The 16,639-nt window shown below is 36.1% G+C and overlaps 1 protein-coding gene across 2 annotated transcripts in view; it reads left to right on the forward strand.

The window, feature by feature from the left end:
- USP32 (ubiquitin specific peptidase 32) overlaps positions 1 to 16,639 on the forward strand; it is a 223,107-nt gene that overhangs the window by 142,790 nt on the left and 63,678 nt on the right. For both annotated transcript variants that reach the window (XM_059149812.1, XM_059149813.1), the window contains exons 6-11: positions 1,226 to 1,357; positions 2,831 to 2,938; positions 4,967 to 5,082; positions 5,704 to 5,766; positions 9,162 to 9,245; positions 15,669 to 15,730. In XM_059149812.1, the coding sequence (XP_059005795.1) occupies positions 1,226 to 1,357; positions 2,831 to 2,938; positions 4,967 to 5,082; positions 5,704 to 5,766; positions 9,162 to 9,245; positions 15,669 to 15,730 (565 nt within the window). The remainder of the gene's footprint in view (positions 1 to 1,225; positions 1,358 to 2,830; positions 2,939 to 4,966; positions 5,083 to 5,703; positions 5,767 to 9,161; positions 9,246 to 15,668; positions 15,731 to 16,639) is intronic.

Here is a 16,639-nt window from a genome sequence, read left to right on the forward strand (position 1 = left end):
TCCTCATACCTTACCAACATCTGGAAAGTGACTGTAGGCAAAAAACCATGGCAGTGGAAGGCCTCTCACCTGCTTGCTTTCTAAATTTTACTTTAGTTCCTTGGTGGGGGAAAGCATACATAAATGCAACAATGGCTGGAGCTTACCTGTAATTTTTTATTGTATCTTCTGTTGAATGAGGAGAGAAAGATATTCACATTTTCATGATGCCCCATTACTTATCACATTGTAAATCCTTTTCTACCTCATCTGTTGTTTATTGACTTTTATTATTTATAAAGTCCTTTTCATACTCTTTTTCATTAATAAATATTGACTGTGTAGATACTTATCCATATCGACAGGATGAGTCAGACATGGGTCCTGCTATTAGGATGATTACAGTGTGGCCAGGAATGAAATAAGATAAGAACAGAGAGAGGTACAAATCATAAGAGACTCTTAACTCTAGGGAACAAACTGAAGGTTGCCGGAGGGGAGGTAGGTGGGGAGAATGGAGTCATTAGGTGATGGGCATGAATGAAGGAAGGCAGTTGATGTAATGAGCACTGGGTGTTACATGCAACTGATGAGTCACTGAAGTCTCTCCATCAGACTACTAATACACTAATGTTAACTAACATGAATTAAAAAAAAAAAAAAAAGAATCTTTAAATCCAAGGTAAAGATTGAAAATTATGAAAAATGAGAATGGATAAAAGTGGTATAAGAAGCCAAAAAGGAATGTCTCAGTTTTTTATTATTTTGCATGTTGGATTTAAGCAACCTACTTAATGGGAAATTGTAAATATTTTTTTTCTGATTTTGAGGCCACTTTTATATTAATTCAGATTTAATTTTCATGCTGTTTTATTTATTATTTTAAAAAATTTTTAATTTAGAGTGCAAGCAGGGGTGAGGGAGGGGCCTATGGAGGGTAAGAGAGAATCTTAAGCAGGCTGCGTGCCTAGTGGGAAACCCAACTCCAGGTTAGATCTCATGACCCTGAGATCATGACATGAACTGAAATGAAGAGTCAGACACTTAACCAGTGAGCCACCTAGGCACCCCAATTTTCATGCCATTTTAGATACACTGTATTTGTCTTTCAGAGTTTTGTTTAGGCAATTACTATTTTTAACAATTGGAAATTAAAATACATCCTTGGAAGTTACATGATCAGGATAAACTAACTGCCTAGAAGAGAGGTCTGAGGTTTTATAATCTTATTTGTTTTGACTCTCAGTGGAGGAATCAGACATCATTGATCTGGAGAAACGCTACTGGTTGCTAAAAGCTCAGTCCCGGACTGGACGGTTTGATTTAGAGACGTTTGGCCCATTGGTTTCACCACCCATTCGTCCATCTCTAAGTGAAGGTAGGAATCATTCTCTTTTCTATAAATGTTCTTTGGTAAACATACCTGAAGCCATCCCTTCTTTCTAATCAATATATCTTAACTCTAAAAGACCATAATGTTACAAGTTTGCAAGTTTCTTACAAATAGCTTAGTGGAAAAAAACTAGAAGGGAAATTAAGATTGTAGTCTTGAGCTTCCTATTCTACCTATGAAACCTTGCATAAATCAGGTAAGCTCCAGAATATTCTCAAATATAAAATGAATTTGACTGAGTTAGTCACTGTATTGCAGTGAAGTATCTCAGCCTCTGGTGTAGGGGTTAGGGTGGTGGCCACCGCCTGGGTAGAGCTCCAGGTTTCCACACGTAACCCCCCACCCCTTCCTCACCTCAAGCGCCTCCCCTTTTTAAGAAGCTTCCACTGCTCTATCCACCCCACTCCATCCCCACCCCTGCACCAAAAAAAGATTAAGAAACTATTGTACTGGACCATCTCTGAGGTCCTTGCTAGCTCTAAACTTTTCATTACTGTAACTTTTTTTTTTTTTTTTTTTTTAATTAGGAATACAGAGAGTAATTGTGGGTGATATCCTAAAAATCATATTTGGAATCTGAATATTTGGATTCTGTTTTTGATTCTGACCTTGTTTAATTTTTCTTACTTTGGGCCAGTCACTTTTCCTCTCCTGAGCTTTAGTTTTCTATTCTTTAAGGAATTACATTCTTAAAAAGTACAGTCTGTGTTCACCAGGTTCCTAGCATACTTCAGAAGTACTTACTGAGGGAGCCACAGCAGATAGGGCCCTGGGCTTTTCCGCCTACTTCAGCAGTGCAATTGGGATTTTACCTTTTTAGAATTGGATATTGAGAAATCATCTTATTTGAAGACAGAATTTTTCTATTTGTATTTTATAAAAAGGTTAAAAACCACAGGATTATAATTCCCTTTCTGATTTTACATATTTGTTTATAAAATATAAACTATGACAAAGAAGACTACAGTACAGAATATCTTTTGTTTGTTATAAGGTGTGTTATTTTTCTTTGCTTAATGGGAGCTCTATAGGAGCTTACATAACATGTTATATCTTTGTGTATACATTAGCTTTTCTCCTTCATTCTTCCTTTTTCTTCTCAATCTTTCTAAGTAAGGATAATTATAATTTCCAATATTTTTAGTTTTTAATTTTTTACATTGATTTTAATTTTTTACATACTATTGTCATTTTTAGCTGTTACAACTGATAGAAGATAGAGACAAACAGGCAAATATAACTGAACGCTAAAAGACTGTAATGTATTTTCTGCAAGGATCTTGAGTTTTAGTCATACCTGGAGAAAAATACTTCCTGAGACAGTGGGAACTACTGAAAACTTTTTTTTTTTTCTTTAATTTGGCCAGTTTGTGGGAGTCATGCCTCCTTTCATAAACATGATATTATTAACAGGAGGCTTGTTGGCTGGGATTTAGGTTGTCCTTTCCTCTTTCACAGGTTTGTTTAATGCTTTTGATGAAAATCGTGACAATCACATAGATTTTAAGGAGATATCTTGTGGATTATCAGCCTGTTGCAGGGGACCTCTGGCTGAAAGACAAAAATGTAAGTGTGTTAAACATTTAATTTAGCGATTAAAAAATTGCAAACTCTGTATACAGACAAAAAATTAGCATTCATCCGTGTAACATCATCTGTGTATTAAGGCTTGAATTTTCATCATATTGTCAGATTGGCAAATACCAGCCTCATGTTGAGGTTTTACTGAGGTGAGTCTAAGGATTCAATCTTCTCTTCTTTTTTACTGTGGAATAGTTTGGGATCTTTGTGATTACTAATGGAATTGATTTTCCTGATGAATTTGCAGTTCATGGTAAGTGAACTACATCAGTCACAATATATTTGACAGTGTTAAGCATTTAGAAAATACTTTCTGTTAGTCCATAGAGGATTTTGTGTCTTGCATAATTTAAAGTACAACTCATTTTCTGTCACTTGTATACATTAATATTTTATTAGTAAGATGAAATCTGTGATCAGAACACAATTTTATTAAAGACTAAAATGGTCTTTTTAACCTAGCTAAAATGTTATTGTAGCATAATTTACAAGCATAAGTACATTATGTCATTAAATCTTAACCATATTTGAGAAAATGCAGCCATTTACATTTAATTGGAACCTAATTCTGTTGTATTTAATAGGGTCACCATTTCTGTTGTCTTTCTAAAATACAGCTTCACAAATGTCACCTATTTGGGGTGTGCTATTTGATATTTTTATCTTCTTTAGTAATATTTACTATGCTGCACTCAGTTGATTTAATAGCATAATTATTATGGAGGTATATTGAAATAGATAACTGTTTAATTTTAAAATTTACGATTCTTCCCTGATGATATACCATTACTGCAATCTGGCTTTATAGTAGATTATTTGTTCCCAGTAAAGTTATTAATTAGTTATTAAAGTAAAATATTAAATAAGAACGATGAAATCTTTGCTTCTCATGTGAGGTTAATTATCACCTTATATTTGTTTTTAATTGCTTTTTTGCTGATGGACTAACAGAAGTTAGAAAACTGTCATGATTTGTTTGGAGGTAATTAGGAAAGTGCTGATATTTCTTTTCTTTTTTTAGAGATTTTATTTTTTTGTGTGTGAAAGAGAGTATGTACAGGAGTTGGGGAAGGGGTAGAGAGAGAGGGAGAAGCCAACTTCTTGCTGAGTAGAGAAGCAGACTACTTGCTGAGCAGGGCTCAATCCCAGGACACTGAGATCACAACCTGAGCCAAAGTCAGACACCCAAACTGACTGAGTCACTCAGGTGCCCCAGTGCTGATATTTCTAATTCTTAGCATGTTGTATATAAACTTCACTGAAGAGTTGAAATTGTTCTTTGGCAAAAAAAAAAAAAAAAAAATGAGAGTGCTTTAGTTTCATTAGGGGGGCAGAGTGGAAGCAGGCCATCTTTATAACACCTTGTTACTGATTCTTTTTTTTTTTTTCCTTTTTTAAATTCGAGAGAGAGTGAGTGATTGTGAGAGAGAACAGGGGTGGGGAGGGCCAGTGAGGGGGGAGAGAGAGAATCTCAAGCAGACTCCCCACTTAGTGTGGAGCCCAAATGGTGCTCAATATCACAACCCTAAAATCATGACCTGAACCAAAACCAAGAGTCGGACGCTTAACTGACTGAGCCACTCAGGTGCCAGGTGCCCCACCTTACTCTTCTTAATATAAATGGAATATTTTCAACATTATAAAAATTAACTCTGCAATGATCAGTTTTAAATATTAGAAATTAATTTAAAGGCTTGGATTACCTCCTCAAAACGTGTGAGGTATTGTAATATTTCTTGATAGTAACTTTGCAAGGAATTTAGCTCTAGATTTGGGTGATGGATAAGACTCTGTGACCCAGGTAGTGATTCAGAGAGGGATACATGAAGTATGCAGGAAGTTCTATGAGTGCAGAGGACTTTAATAACATATCATAGCCTACTCCAGATGAGAACTTAATCCAGAATATACTTGTTTAGAAACTAAGTGATTTTACTAGGGCAGCTTCAGTGAAAGGCACTGTACTTCAGAACAGGAAATTAACTTCCCTCCATAAGAGTTTCTTTTCTTTAGTTTGCTTCAAGGTGTTTGATGTTGACCGTGATGGAGTTCTCTCCAGGGTTGAACTGAGAGACATGGTGGTCGCACTTTTAGAGGTGTGGAAGGACAACCGCACGGATGATATCCCGGTAAGTTCTGATTTTAAGCATACTGTTAAGTTCTGATTTTAAGCATACTGTTGCATGTATATTCCAATAGGAAAATAGAGTGGAGAATTTGAAAAGAGAGAGAAAGAGAAAGGATTTGTTACGACTTTTGAGTTGCTATGTTGCATTACTACTTAAAATATTCATAGCTGAAGGTACAAATTTGGGAAGAGAATGTACCTTAAAAAATTTAATAAACTGAACTTATTGTGTAAAGTAAGAATAAAACTGCAGAATTCTCTTGATTTTTTTTTTTTTTCAAAGCAGATCTGAGCACCTATTTATTAAGGTAAAAAAATGTACTTGACTGGTAATTACTAGAGAGGAGGGATGTGGGGGAATAGATTAAACAGGTGATGAGGAGTTAAGGAGAGCCTTTGTGGTGATGAGCAGTGGGTGATGTATGGAATTATTGATCCACTATATTGTATACCTGAAACCAATATAACATGTATAACACTGTAAAAAATAAAATTAATATTTAAAAAATTTTTAAATTAAAAATTCTTTAAATACTTGACCAAAATATGCTGTACTTTAGCCATTGAATAATAAAAATGATAACTCTTTTCTAATTATTCCTTTGGATTTCTGTTTTTAAAGGAGTTACATACGGATCTATCTGACATTGTAGAAGGCATATTGAATGCACATGACACCACAAAGGTGAGTCTAGCCAGGACTAGAATGAATTATATTCTTTTCTAAAAATACCAGGTATTCTGAATTAGGATATATAGCTTATATACATATTTGAGTCTCTTCTGCATCATCTCCACCAAATGCTTATTTGGACCTACAGTTTAGTACCTTCAAGTTGTCTCTAAAGATAGTCCATTCCATCTTCTTTCTTTTTTTTAAGATTTTATTTATTTATTAGAGAGAGAGAGAGAGAGAGTGCCAGAGAAAGAGTATAAGGAGGGGTGGGGGAAGGACCAGTGGGACTCGATTCAAGGACCCCAAGGTCATGATCTGAGCCACCCAGGTGCCCAGCCCGTTCCATCTTCAAACAACTCCATTAAGTGTTTAGATATACATTTATATTTTATAAGCTAGGTATTTTATAAAAATGAAATAGACCTAGCCCTTGTCATATGTGGTTTATAATATTTAATTTTCACATTTAAAAAAGTTATGGTAGAGCTAACCTTACATTGAGCAAAAGAAGTTACACAAAAAAGAATACTTACTGTGTGATTCCATGTATATGAAACTCAAAAACAGAAGCACAACTAACAAATGGTGATTGGTATTAGAATAGTGATTTGGGGAATGGGTGGATTAATTGGGAAGAACCACAGGATATCTGGGATGATGGAAATTAATTTTTTAAGATTTGTTTATTTGAGAGAGAGGGCACAAGCAGGGGGAGGGGCAAGGGGACAAGCAACCTTCCTGCTGAGCAGGTATCCCAACAATGGGGAGCTCCACCTGGGGCTTGTTCCCAGACCTTGAAATCATGACCTGAGCCAAAGTCAGATGTTTAACCAGCCGAGCCACCAGGTACCCTGATGGAAATGATTTTTTATCTCAGTCTGGGTGATGCATACATTCCTGAATTATTTTTTCCAATAGTATTGGTAAAGATCTCTTCTGAGCTATTTAATGGCACCCAAATTAATCGTGTAATACCAGGAATAAGCATATGCTTTACAAAGAGTAAATTCTTGATTTTTTTTTTAAGTTGGACAACATTTATTATAGGTTTATTCCTGTGGCTTATATTACTGTAATGTCTTCGTGACCCTGTGTGAAACTGAAAATAATGCACATATATGAGGCACATTTGAGTTATTTTGAGCCTTTGCATTCAAATATTGACTTGTACAAAGTACCAGATTGGTTGGATATAGTCCATAGTGGTGTTACAGAGGTTTAGGAAAAATAAGTGACATCAGTTTTGTTTTGTTTTTTTTCTTTCTTCAGTCACAGTTACAGAAGGAGTCAGTATAGTCTTATTAACTCATGCTCAGCAGAAACAAATAATAGAAGTGAGTCTTAACAGGACTTAAGCTTTGTGTGGTAATACAGCCTTCGCCTTCATTTACTTCTCTCTGCCTAAAAACTAAGGTCTCCACTTCTATTTGATATGCATAGAAACCTGGAAAGTTTTCTGTTAGAAAATGCCTCATGTAGGGGCACCTGGGTGGCTCAGTGGGTTAAGCCGCTGCCTTCGGCTCGGGTCATGATCTCAGGGTCCTGGGATCGAGTCCCGCATCTGGCTCTCTGCTCAGCGGGGAGCCTGCTTCCCTCTCTCTCTCTCTCTGCCTGCCTCTCTACCTACCTGTGATCTCTCTCTGTCAAATAAATAAATAAAATCTTTAAAAAAAAAAGAAAAGAAAAGAAAATGCCTCAGGTAGAGGTACAATTTCCAACGCCCTTTTTCTGAGTGATAAATATGTAGGTATTATTACTGTCTGTTTTTAGGTAAGATGTAATTTCTTCTTCTGGCTCTACTGTGAACATTAACAAGAAGATAATTTAGCTGCTCCATCTCCTTGTAGCAATGATAATGAAATGGTAATAGTTTAGAATAAAACTTAGACCTTTCAGCCAAACCTATGTCTCACCTGAGACATACTATGTCAATAGTAAACTTTTTTGTACCTTTAGATTTAGTATTAACATACTAAGAGAAGCTATATTACAAAAACTAATAATTACAGTCACAATATATTAAAATCTTTTTGTATCGTATATTGTTGTATAGTGAAAAGAAAACATTAATATCATTAAATAATAAAAGTAAAAAACATTATTCATCTAGAATTGAACACATGCAGAAAAAAATATTTGGTTATAGTTTTGTTGAACAAGAAAAAAAAACATATTGCCTCTATATGCATATGTAAGTTTTGTACATGTTGACACCACAAAATTACTCAACTTGTAATTTGCTCAATTATTTTGGGGGGAAATTAATATGGTTATTTATTTTTGATACATCAAAAATTTGTTAGCAAGTTATTAAATATCTGATTAGTCTGATAATATTGTCAGATACTTCTAAGTTGGTCTTAGGAGATTGTTGGAATTGGTGTGCCTGGGAGACTCAGTCAGTTGAGCATCTGCCTTCCTCTCTGGTCATGATCCTGGGGTCCTGGGATTAAGCCCTGCATTGGACTCCTTGCTCACCAGAGAGTTCTGCTTTTCCCTCTACCACTGCCCCTCCTTCTGGCTGGTGCTCTCTCGGGCTTGAGCTTTCTCTCTCAAATAAATAAAATCTTAAAAAAAAAAAATGTTAGAATGAAAGTGCATAATCCAGAGAGTCTGCTTTTTTCTTTCAAAATTTGTAAATATTTCAGTTTCCTATACAGAGCCTTTCCATAGATAATCCTTGAAGCAGAAGATAATGAGAGTTATTTCCCAGGTCTTATTGGAGGAATGAAGACTTGACAATAAATTGTCCTTATTACCATTGACTGCTTTTTTTTTTTTTTTTTTTTAAAGATTTTATTTATGTATTTGACAGAGAGAAATCACAAGTAGATGGAGAGGCAGGCAGAGAGAGAGAGAGGGAAGCAGGCTCCCTGCGGAGCAGAGAGCCCGATGCGGGACTCGATCCCAGGACCCTGAGATCATGACCTGAGCCGAAGGCAGTGGCTTAACCCACTGAGCCACCCAGGCGCCCACCATTGACTGCTTTGACAGAGTTTTGTTGCTTTTAAACTTATCCTAGCTGGTTTAGTTTTCAGATGAACACACAGTGTCTACTTTAAATTTTTGCTTTGCTTTCAGAAAAATTACCGATATAAGTTTAATAAACCAGATTTTATTCAAATGCTATAAAAATGAGGGCATGCTTGGGGTGCCTGTATGGCTTAGTCAATTGGGTGTCTGCCTTTCGCTCAGGCGATGATCCCAGAGCCCTGGGATTGTGCCCAGTGTTGAGCCCTGCTGTTGGGCTCCCGGCTCAGAGGGGAGTGTTCTTGTCCACCTCCCTCTGGTTCTCCTCCCCACTCATGCACCCACTCTCTCCCTCTCTCTCAAATACATGGAAAAAAAAAAAAAAAGAGGACCTTCTTAACATGAGATCTTCTAAAATATTGTTTCTCTTTCAGATGGGCCATCTTACTCTAGAGGACTATCAGATTTGGAGTGTGAAAAATGTTCTTGCCAATGAATTTTTGAATCTGCTTTTCCAGGTATGTTTAAGATAAATGACAGGTATAAAGAGTAGTAGTTCTACGTCTGTTTCATTGTGTAGCAGTTATTGCAACTCAGCTACAAAACCACATATTATAAAAAGAACTACATTATCCTTTATACAACTGAAAGATTGGTAAGGTAGAGTTTGAGAGCCCTGAGGCATCTCAAAATCATGACATGGGAGATGAGGAAGTAGAAAAGAGCTGACTATGTTTATTTATCTTATGACTCATGGTAGACCAGCATGTTAAATACATAGAAAATAATTTAGATTGCAAAAGCCATCATAATTTCTTATTTTTCTTCACTGTTGTCTTTTTTAAAGGCCCTTCCTAACAAGTCAGGCAGTGTGAACAGACAGATGGATCATAAGTAGGCAGCTGTAAAATTTTCGATGTACACAGTCTCTCCAGTTAGGAGATTATCCTGGCTACAAAGCTGTTTCTAAAAGTTTTTAAAAGTTCTTTAGAAGAAATAAGAAAGATTGAAGAAGGAAGAGAGAAAAAGCACAAAGTGCCAGGAATGAACATTAAATTATAAGGCTTGCCAGATTTCAACTATTTTCCTTGTTAGAGTATTTCTCTTGCTCCAATTTAAAAAAAAAAGGAAATTATGATTTCCCATTTTTTATAATTCTTCATAAATATTTAAGTTGGTTTAGTAGTGGTATTTTAGATTCTTATTTTATTTTCCTTTCCTTGTAAAAACAGCCCTGTGAAGTTAAAAAAAAGTTCGGTATTTTTGTTTCTATCATGCTCTTCCATATTAAATAAAGAATAACTCATTTGTGCATGGCTGTTTTGGAATAAATGATAATTGGTCTCTTCCTGATAGTTAATGACTAATTACTATGGCTATAAAACATATACAATCTAATAAGCCTGTAATATCCATTTATATCAATCTGTTACTCCACTATCAGTTACAGTTTTCAGGAGGATTTAAGTTGATAGCTTTATAAAGCATAAACAAGTACAAAAATTATATAAATCATTATTCTAAACAGAAAATGCTTGCTTGATAATATCAAAATTGATCAACTATTTTTATCTCATTTAAAATAATATCCTCATTACTTTTTCTCATAATTATATAAACATTTAGATCACTTAGGCTTATGTCTGTGTCATCTTGTAGCTCTCACATAGCATAGCATTTTGATTTTTTCCTATTGCTTTTTCTATTTTCTCATTCCTTTTTTTTCTCCTTATCAGGGACTTGCAGTGGCACTAATTTTCTATGACTAATTTATAAATAAGCATATGCTTGAGATTTGTTTTTGTATGTGTGTGTTTCTAATATTATATTATGAAGAGCTGAAAGATAGTTTCCCATGAATACCTGTCACTGTCATTTTAACATTACATTCTACTATATTCACTTCATTTCACATACAGTATGTTTTTAAAACTATATATATTCATTAAGTATATGAGTAAGAGACTGTTAGCTAAGTTGTATTTTCTGTGTGTCTTAAAATTGGTAGAGTTACTTGGTAAGTCTATCAATAAAAGCTTGAATTACACTCTTATTTGCCAAGATTCCTCTTAGCTGAGTGTTTTGGGTATTTAAGTGTAACATACATAAGTGTCAATAGAATTAGAAAACCATCCCTATAATAATAATCTTTATTTTCAATCTTTTTTGTACACTCAGTGCCAATATTTTGCAGAGGCAGGATGCTAAATATAACCAGGATCTTGTTTCTTTTGCATTTGTCAAAAATGTCAAGTTTTTAAAAGCGTGGTAAGCAGAAAAAATGCACACCACCTCCAGCACCAATTATCCATGCCCTAATCCCTGGAACCCACGCACATAATCTTCCATAGCAAAAGGGACTTTGCAAGATGTATCAGGTTAAGATGTATCCTGTTAAGGGAGATTAGCTCAGCAGATGGGCCTTTCTAATAATGAGTCCTTTTTTTTTTTTTTTTTTTTAAGGTTTTTTATTTATTTCAGAGAGAGAGAGAGATCACAAGTAGGCAGAGAGACAGGCAGAGAGAGAAGGGGAAGCACCGAGCAGAGAGCCTGACGTGGGGCTCCATCTCAGGACCCTGGGATCATGACTCGAGCAGAAGGCAGAGGCTTTAATGCACTGAGCCATCCAGGTGCTCCGCTAATCATCTGTCCTTAAAAATAGAGAACCTTTTCCAGCTGTGGTCAGAGAGAGGGAGGGAGAGAAAGGAGGAGAGGGAAAGAGATGACCTTGGAGGAAGAGTTGGAGATGCCGGCTTTGAGATAGAGGAAGGGGCTGTGAACAAAGTAATGTGGATGAGCTCCGGAAGCTGAAAAAGGCAAGGAAGTATATTCTTTTTTTAACCTCCAGAAAGGAATGTAGTTCTGCTACTGACATCTTTTTTTTTTTTTTTTCTTTTTTAAGATTTTACTTATTTATTCATGAGAAACAGAGGGAGGGAGGGAGGCAGAGGGAGAACAGGGAGCCTGATGCAGGACTCCATCCCGGACCCTGGGATCATGACCTGAACTGAATGCAGACCTTAACCAACTGAGGCATCCAGGCGCCCCAACACCTTGATTTTTAACCTAGTGAGACCCGTGTCTGACTTCTGACCTACAGAACTGTAAGATAATAAGTTTGTGTTGCTTTAAGATGCTGAATTTGTGATAATTTATTACAGACACAATAAAAAAACAGCACAGAGTGAGATAATCCGCATTTATGGATGGTAAGGCTCAACATTTTAAAGATGTCAGGTCCCTTTAAATTAGTTTGTAGGTTTGGTGCACTAGCAATCAAAATCCCCAAAAGTTTAATATTGTCATTGTTTTTGTGGAACTTGACAAGCTGTTTCTAAGTACATACAGAAGGGAAAGGGCCAAAAATAGCCAAGATAATGTAAAGAAGTGTTAGAGGACTGAAGTTACCGGATATTAGGACTTCTTATAAGACAATGGTATTAAGACAGTGTGATATCTGTGTGAAGGTAGACAAAGACCACTGAAACAACATTGAGAGTTTTAAACAGACCTACATGTAGAAGACATTGCATTGCACATGGGTAGGGGTAATCTTGGCAGTAAATGGTGTACTGGGTCAGTTGGTATCTCTATGGGAAAAAATGTATCATTATTCCTACCTCATGTCATAGATAAAAATTAATTCCAACTGAGATCATAAGTCTCTTAAGTTTGAAAGGTAAAAATAAAGCATTTAGAAGATAATGTGCAAGAATAGTTTAATGGCTATGAGGTGGCAAAGAGTTTTTTAAAAGGACACAGAGAGCATTAACCACCAAGGAAAAGTTTTTAAGTAGGACTTCAGTAAAATTAAGCGTTTTTGTTTTGTTTTAAAGATTTTATTTATTTATTTGACAGAGACAGATCACAAGCAGGCAGAGAGGCAGGCAGAGAGAGAGGAGGAAGCAGGCTCCCTGCTGAGCAGAGAGCCCGATGCGGGACTCGATCCCAGGACCCTGAGATCATGACTTGAGCCAAAGGCAGCGGCTTAACCCACTGAGCCACCCAGGCGCCCCTGTTTTTGTTTTTGAATTGGGAGATGCCATTAAGAATATGAAAAAATAAGCTATGCAGTGGGAGAAGTTGTTTGTGATACCTGTATCCAGAAAGACATGTGACTAGGGCATACAGAGAATAAAAATGAGAAAAAGGTAAAACTTCAATATAAAAAATGTGTAAAGAAAACTTGAAGAGATGCTTCACCAGAGAAAATATCCAGGGGTGCCTGGGTGGCTCAGTCGTTAAACGTCTACCTTCAGCTCAGGTCATGATCTCCGGGTCCCGGGATCGAGCCCCACCTTGAGCTCCCTGCTCATTGGGGAACCTGCTTCTCCCTCTCCCACTCCCCCTGCTTGTGTTCTCTCTCTCACTGTCTCTCTCTCTCTGTCAAATAAATAATTAAAAATCTTTTTTAAAAAAGAATATCCAAATAGTTAATGAATATTATGGAAAGGGGCTCCTTAGTCATCATAGACATACTATTAAAACCACATATGAATTACTAGTAGACATGTCCCCAAGAATGGTTAGTTTTTAAGTGATAAGAAGTATTGGTGAGGATAACAAAAACCTGAAACTCCCATACATTGCCAGTAGGAATACAAATTACTACAGATACTTTGGAAATTGGGGCTCCTGGGTGGCTCAGTCAGTTAAGTGTATGCCTTCAGCTCAGGTCATTATCCCGGGACCCTGGGATTGAGCCCCGTGTCGGGCTCCCTGCTTAGCGGGGAGCCTGCCTCTCCCTCTGCCTACCACTCCCCCTGCTTGTGTTCTCTCACACTCTCTCTGACAAATAAATAAATAAAATATTTTAAAAAACAAACAGAAATACTTAGGAAGTTGCTTGGCAGTATTTACAAAGTTGAACATACGCTTCCCCCGTGACTCATAAAGTCTACTCTGTATGTAAACCCTAGAAATGTATATATCTGAGCATCAAAAGACATACAAGTAAGTTCTTATAACTTGTTATAGCCCAAAACAGAAAATGACCCAAATATTTATCAATAGTAAACACATAAACAATAAGCAAAGTGTGACGTGCATAGAGTGGTATATTGTAACGCAATGAAAATAAGTATAATGGTGCCACACACACAAACTTGGATGAATCTTATATCTAATCTTTTTTTTTTTTTTAAAGATTTTATTTATTTATTTGACAGAGAGAGATCACAAGTAGGCAGAGAGGCAGGCAGAGAGAGAGAGGAGGAAGCAGGCTCCCTGCTGAGCAGAGAGCCCGATGCGGGACTCGATCCCAGGACCCTGAGATCATGACCTGAGCAGAAGGCAGCGGCTTAACCCACTGAGCCACCCAGGCGCCCCTATCTTATATCTAATCTTGAGTTGAAAATACTAGACCAAAAAATTCAAAGGCAGACAAAACTTATTCTATGGTGACAGAATTCAGGATCATGGATCCTGTGGGAAAGAACCCAAAGTGGGACTTTGGGTGAGATAGCAGTGTTCTGTTTCTTGACTGGGTAAAGATTTCATAGATGTTACTTTGTGAAAAGTCATTGAACTATACACTTAAGATTTGTTCACTTGTAAGCATGAATACTGTATTTCCATTTTCTATAAGTTCGCTTAGAACACCTGAGCATCTTCGTGACTCAGTTGATTAAGTGTCCGACTCTTGATTTGGCTCAGGTCATGGTCTCAGGGTAGTCAGATTAAGCTCTACATCAGGCTCAGTGGGAAGTCTGCTTGAGAAACCTCTCCTGCTACCTCCCCCACCCCCAGGCTCTTTCTCTCAAATAAATCTTAGATAAGAAAAATTGGTGGGGTTAGATTTTTTTAGGTGGCTCAGTGGGTTAAAGCCTCTGCCTTCGGCTCAGGTCATAATCTCAGGATCCTGGGATTGAGCCCCACATCACGATCTCTGCTCAGCAGGGAATCTGCTTCCCCCTCTCTATCTGTCTCTCTGCCTACTTATCATCTCTCTCTGTGTCAAATAAATAAGTAAAATCTTTAAAAAAGAAAAAGAAAAAGAAAAATTGGTTTCAGAAGCTCAAGTATTTGTCAGTATGAGAATGGATGAAACAAACAGTGGTATGTTCGAAGAGTGAAATGCTACTCAGCAATAAAAATGAACAGCCGCTACATAGATGAGTCTCAAAAACCCAATTTGTGGATTTTGTTGTTATGTAAATGTTACCTCAAAAGGTAAACAAAATTGAATAGATATTGAACTTTCTGGTTAATGTTAGCCAAGCTGATGTATTTATAAAAAGTTGTACTAATGTCTATAATTTACTTTGAAATGCATCCAAAATTAAGATGGATTGATGGGTGAATTAAGGGATAGATGCAAGTATAATAAAATGTTGATGTCAAATCTAGTTAATGGATATGTTGTCTTCAGTATAAAATTCTTTCAAGTTTCCTGTATTTTTGAAATTTTTCATGAGAAAATGTTGGAAAAAATTGTATCTTTTGTGATGATATTTAGAGAAGGCAAATAAATTGATGAAATGAGCCTTAAAAAGCATATTTAGCATTAGTGGCAATAATTTCTTTCTTTGAACTGTTTAAACTAAAATGCCACCCATATCTTTTGTCTCCTGTATTCTCTTCATTACCCTCACCTTTCTCCTCACGTGCCATGATGTGCTCTTCAGATTTCAGGAATGAAAATAATATTTTCTGCATGGTTCTTTTAGTAGTTCTTTGTCTCTCTCCCTCTCCTGTCTCATACAGAGATTTGGAAATTGGCCTCTACTGAAACAGTTTGTTTAAAAACAAAACAAAAAAAACAATAGCTAAAGTTTAAAGCTCAGAGTTGCCCAAGTGAATCATTGATAATTCATCATTTGAAAGCTATGGCTAATTCAGATTCCCATCTACAAAGTGGAACTCATGCAGAGAATGTGAGATTACGCAGTCCAGTCATTGCCACCAGTCAGTGAAGTTTGATTTACCACTTTTTTCTCTAGGTATGTCACATAGTTCTGGGGCTAAGACCAGCTACTCCAGAAGAAGAAGGACAAATTATTAGGTAAGTTTTTAGTGTATTTTTCATTACATAGTTGAAAGTTTTGACACCTGAAATATATTGTTAATACATAACAGCATGTCCCATTTTAATACAGCCATTACAGTGACATCTTATTTCTCCTGATTAATTTCATACTGAAATATTTTTGTTAAAGTAATTTCCTAACCAAGGGATTGAATTAATTTAGAAATCAGATTCTCTTTAACATTAAAATTGCATTGAGTACTGAATTTAATTTTTTGAAATAAGACATGAGAAAAAAGGTAGCAAATTTTCCTTACTACAGAGTAATTCTTGTTTATTGTATAAAGATTATAAAGTAGAGCTAAACAAAAAGAAGCAAAAAAATACCCATCATCTCTGTATTTAAGGTAATTGCTGTTGACATTTTTTTCGGCTTTATTGAGGTATCATTGACATCTGAAATTTTAAGATACTTAAAGTGCAGTGCGATTTGATAGATGTATGCATTGTGAAAGGATTTCTTTCATTGAATTAACACATCCATCACTAGTGCCTCACATACTTTTGTGTGTGTGTCAGAACATTTAAGTTGTACTCTCAGTTAAACATTATAGTGTTAATCAGCTCTGATCATGTTATATGTTACATCTGCAGACTTGATTCATCATATCGTAAAATTTTTTACACTTTTATCACCTTTCTCTGTTTCCGCCAGCTCCCAGCAACTGCTTTTCTACTTACTGTTTCTGAATTTGACTTTTTTTTTTAAGATTCTACATACAAGTGCTATGCCTTGCAATATTTGTCTGTCTTTGGCTTATTTCACTTAGTATAATGCCTTCCATTCTCATCCATGTTGCTGCAAATGACAGGATTTCCTTCTTAAGACTAGATAATAGTCCATTGTATATACATACCACATTTTGTTTATCCATTCATTCATTG

The sequence above is a fragment of the Mustela lutreola genome, chromosome 15 (genome assembly GCF_030435805.1).
Source record: "Mustela lutreola isolate mMusLut2 chromosome 15, mMusLut2.pri, whole genome shotgun sequence".
In the NCBI taxonomy this organism is placed as follows: Eukaryota; Metazoa; Chordata; class Mammalia; order Carnivora; family Mustelidae; genus Mustela; species Mustela lutreola.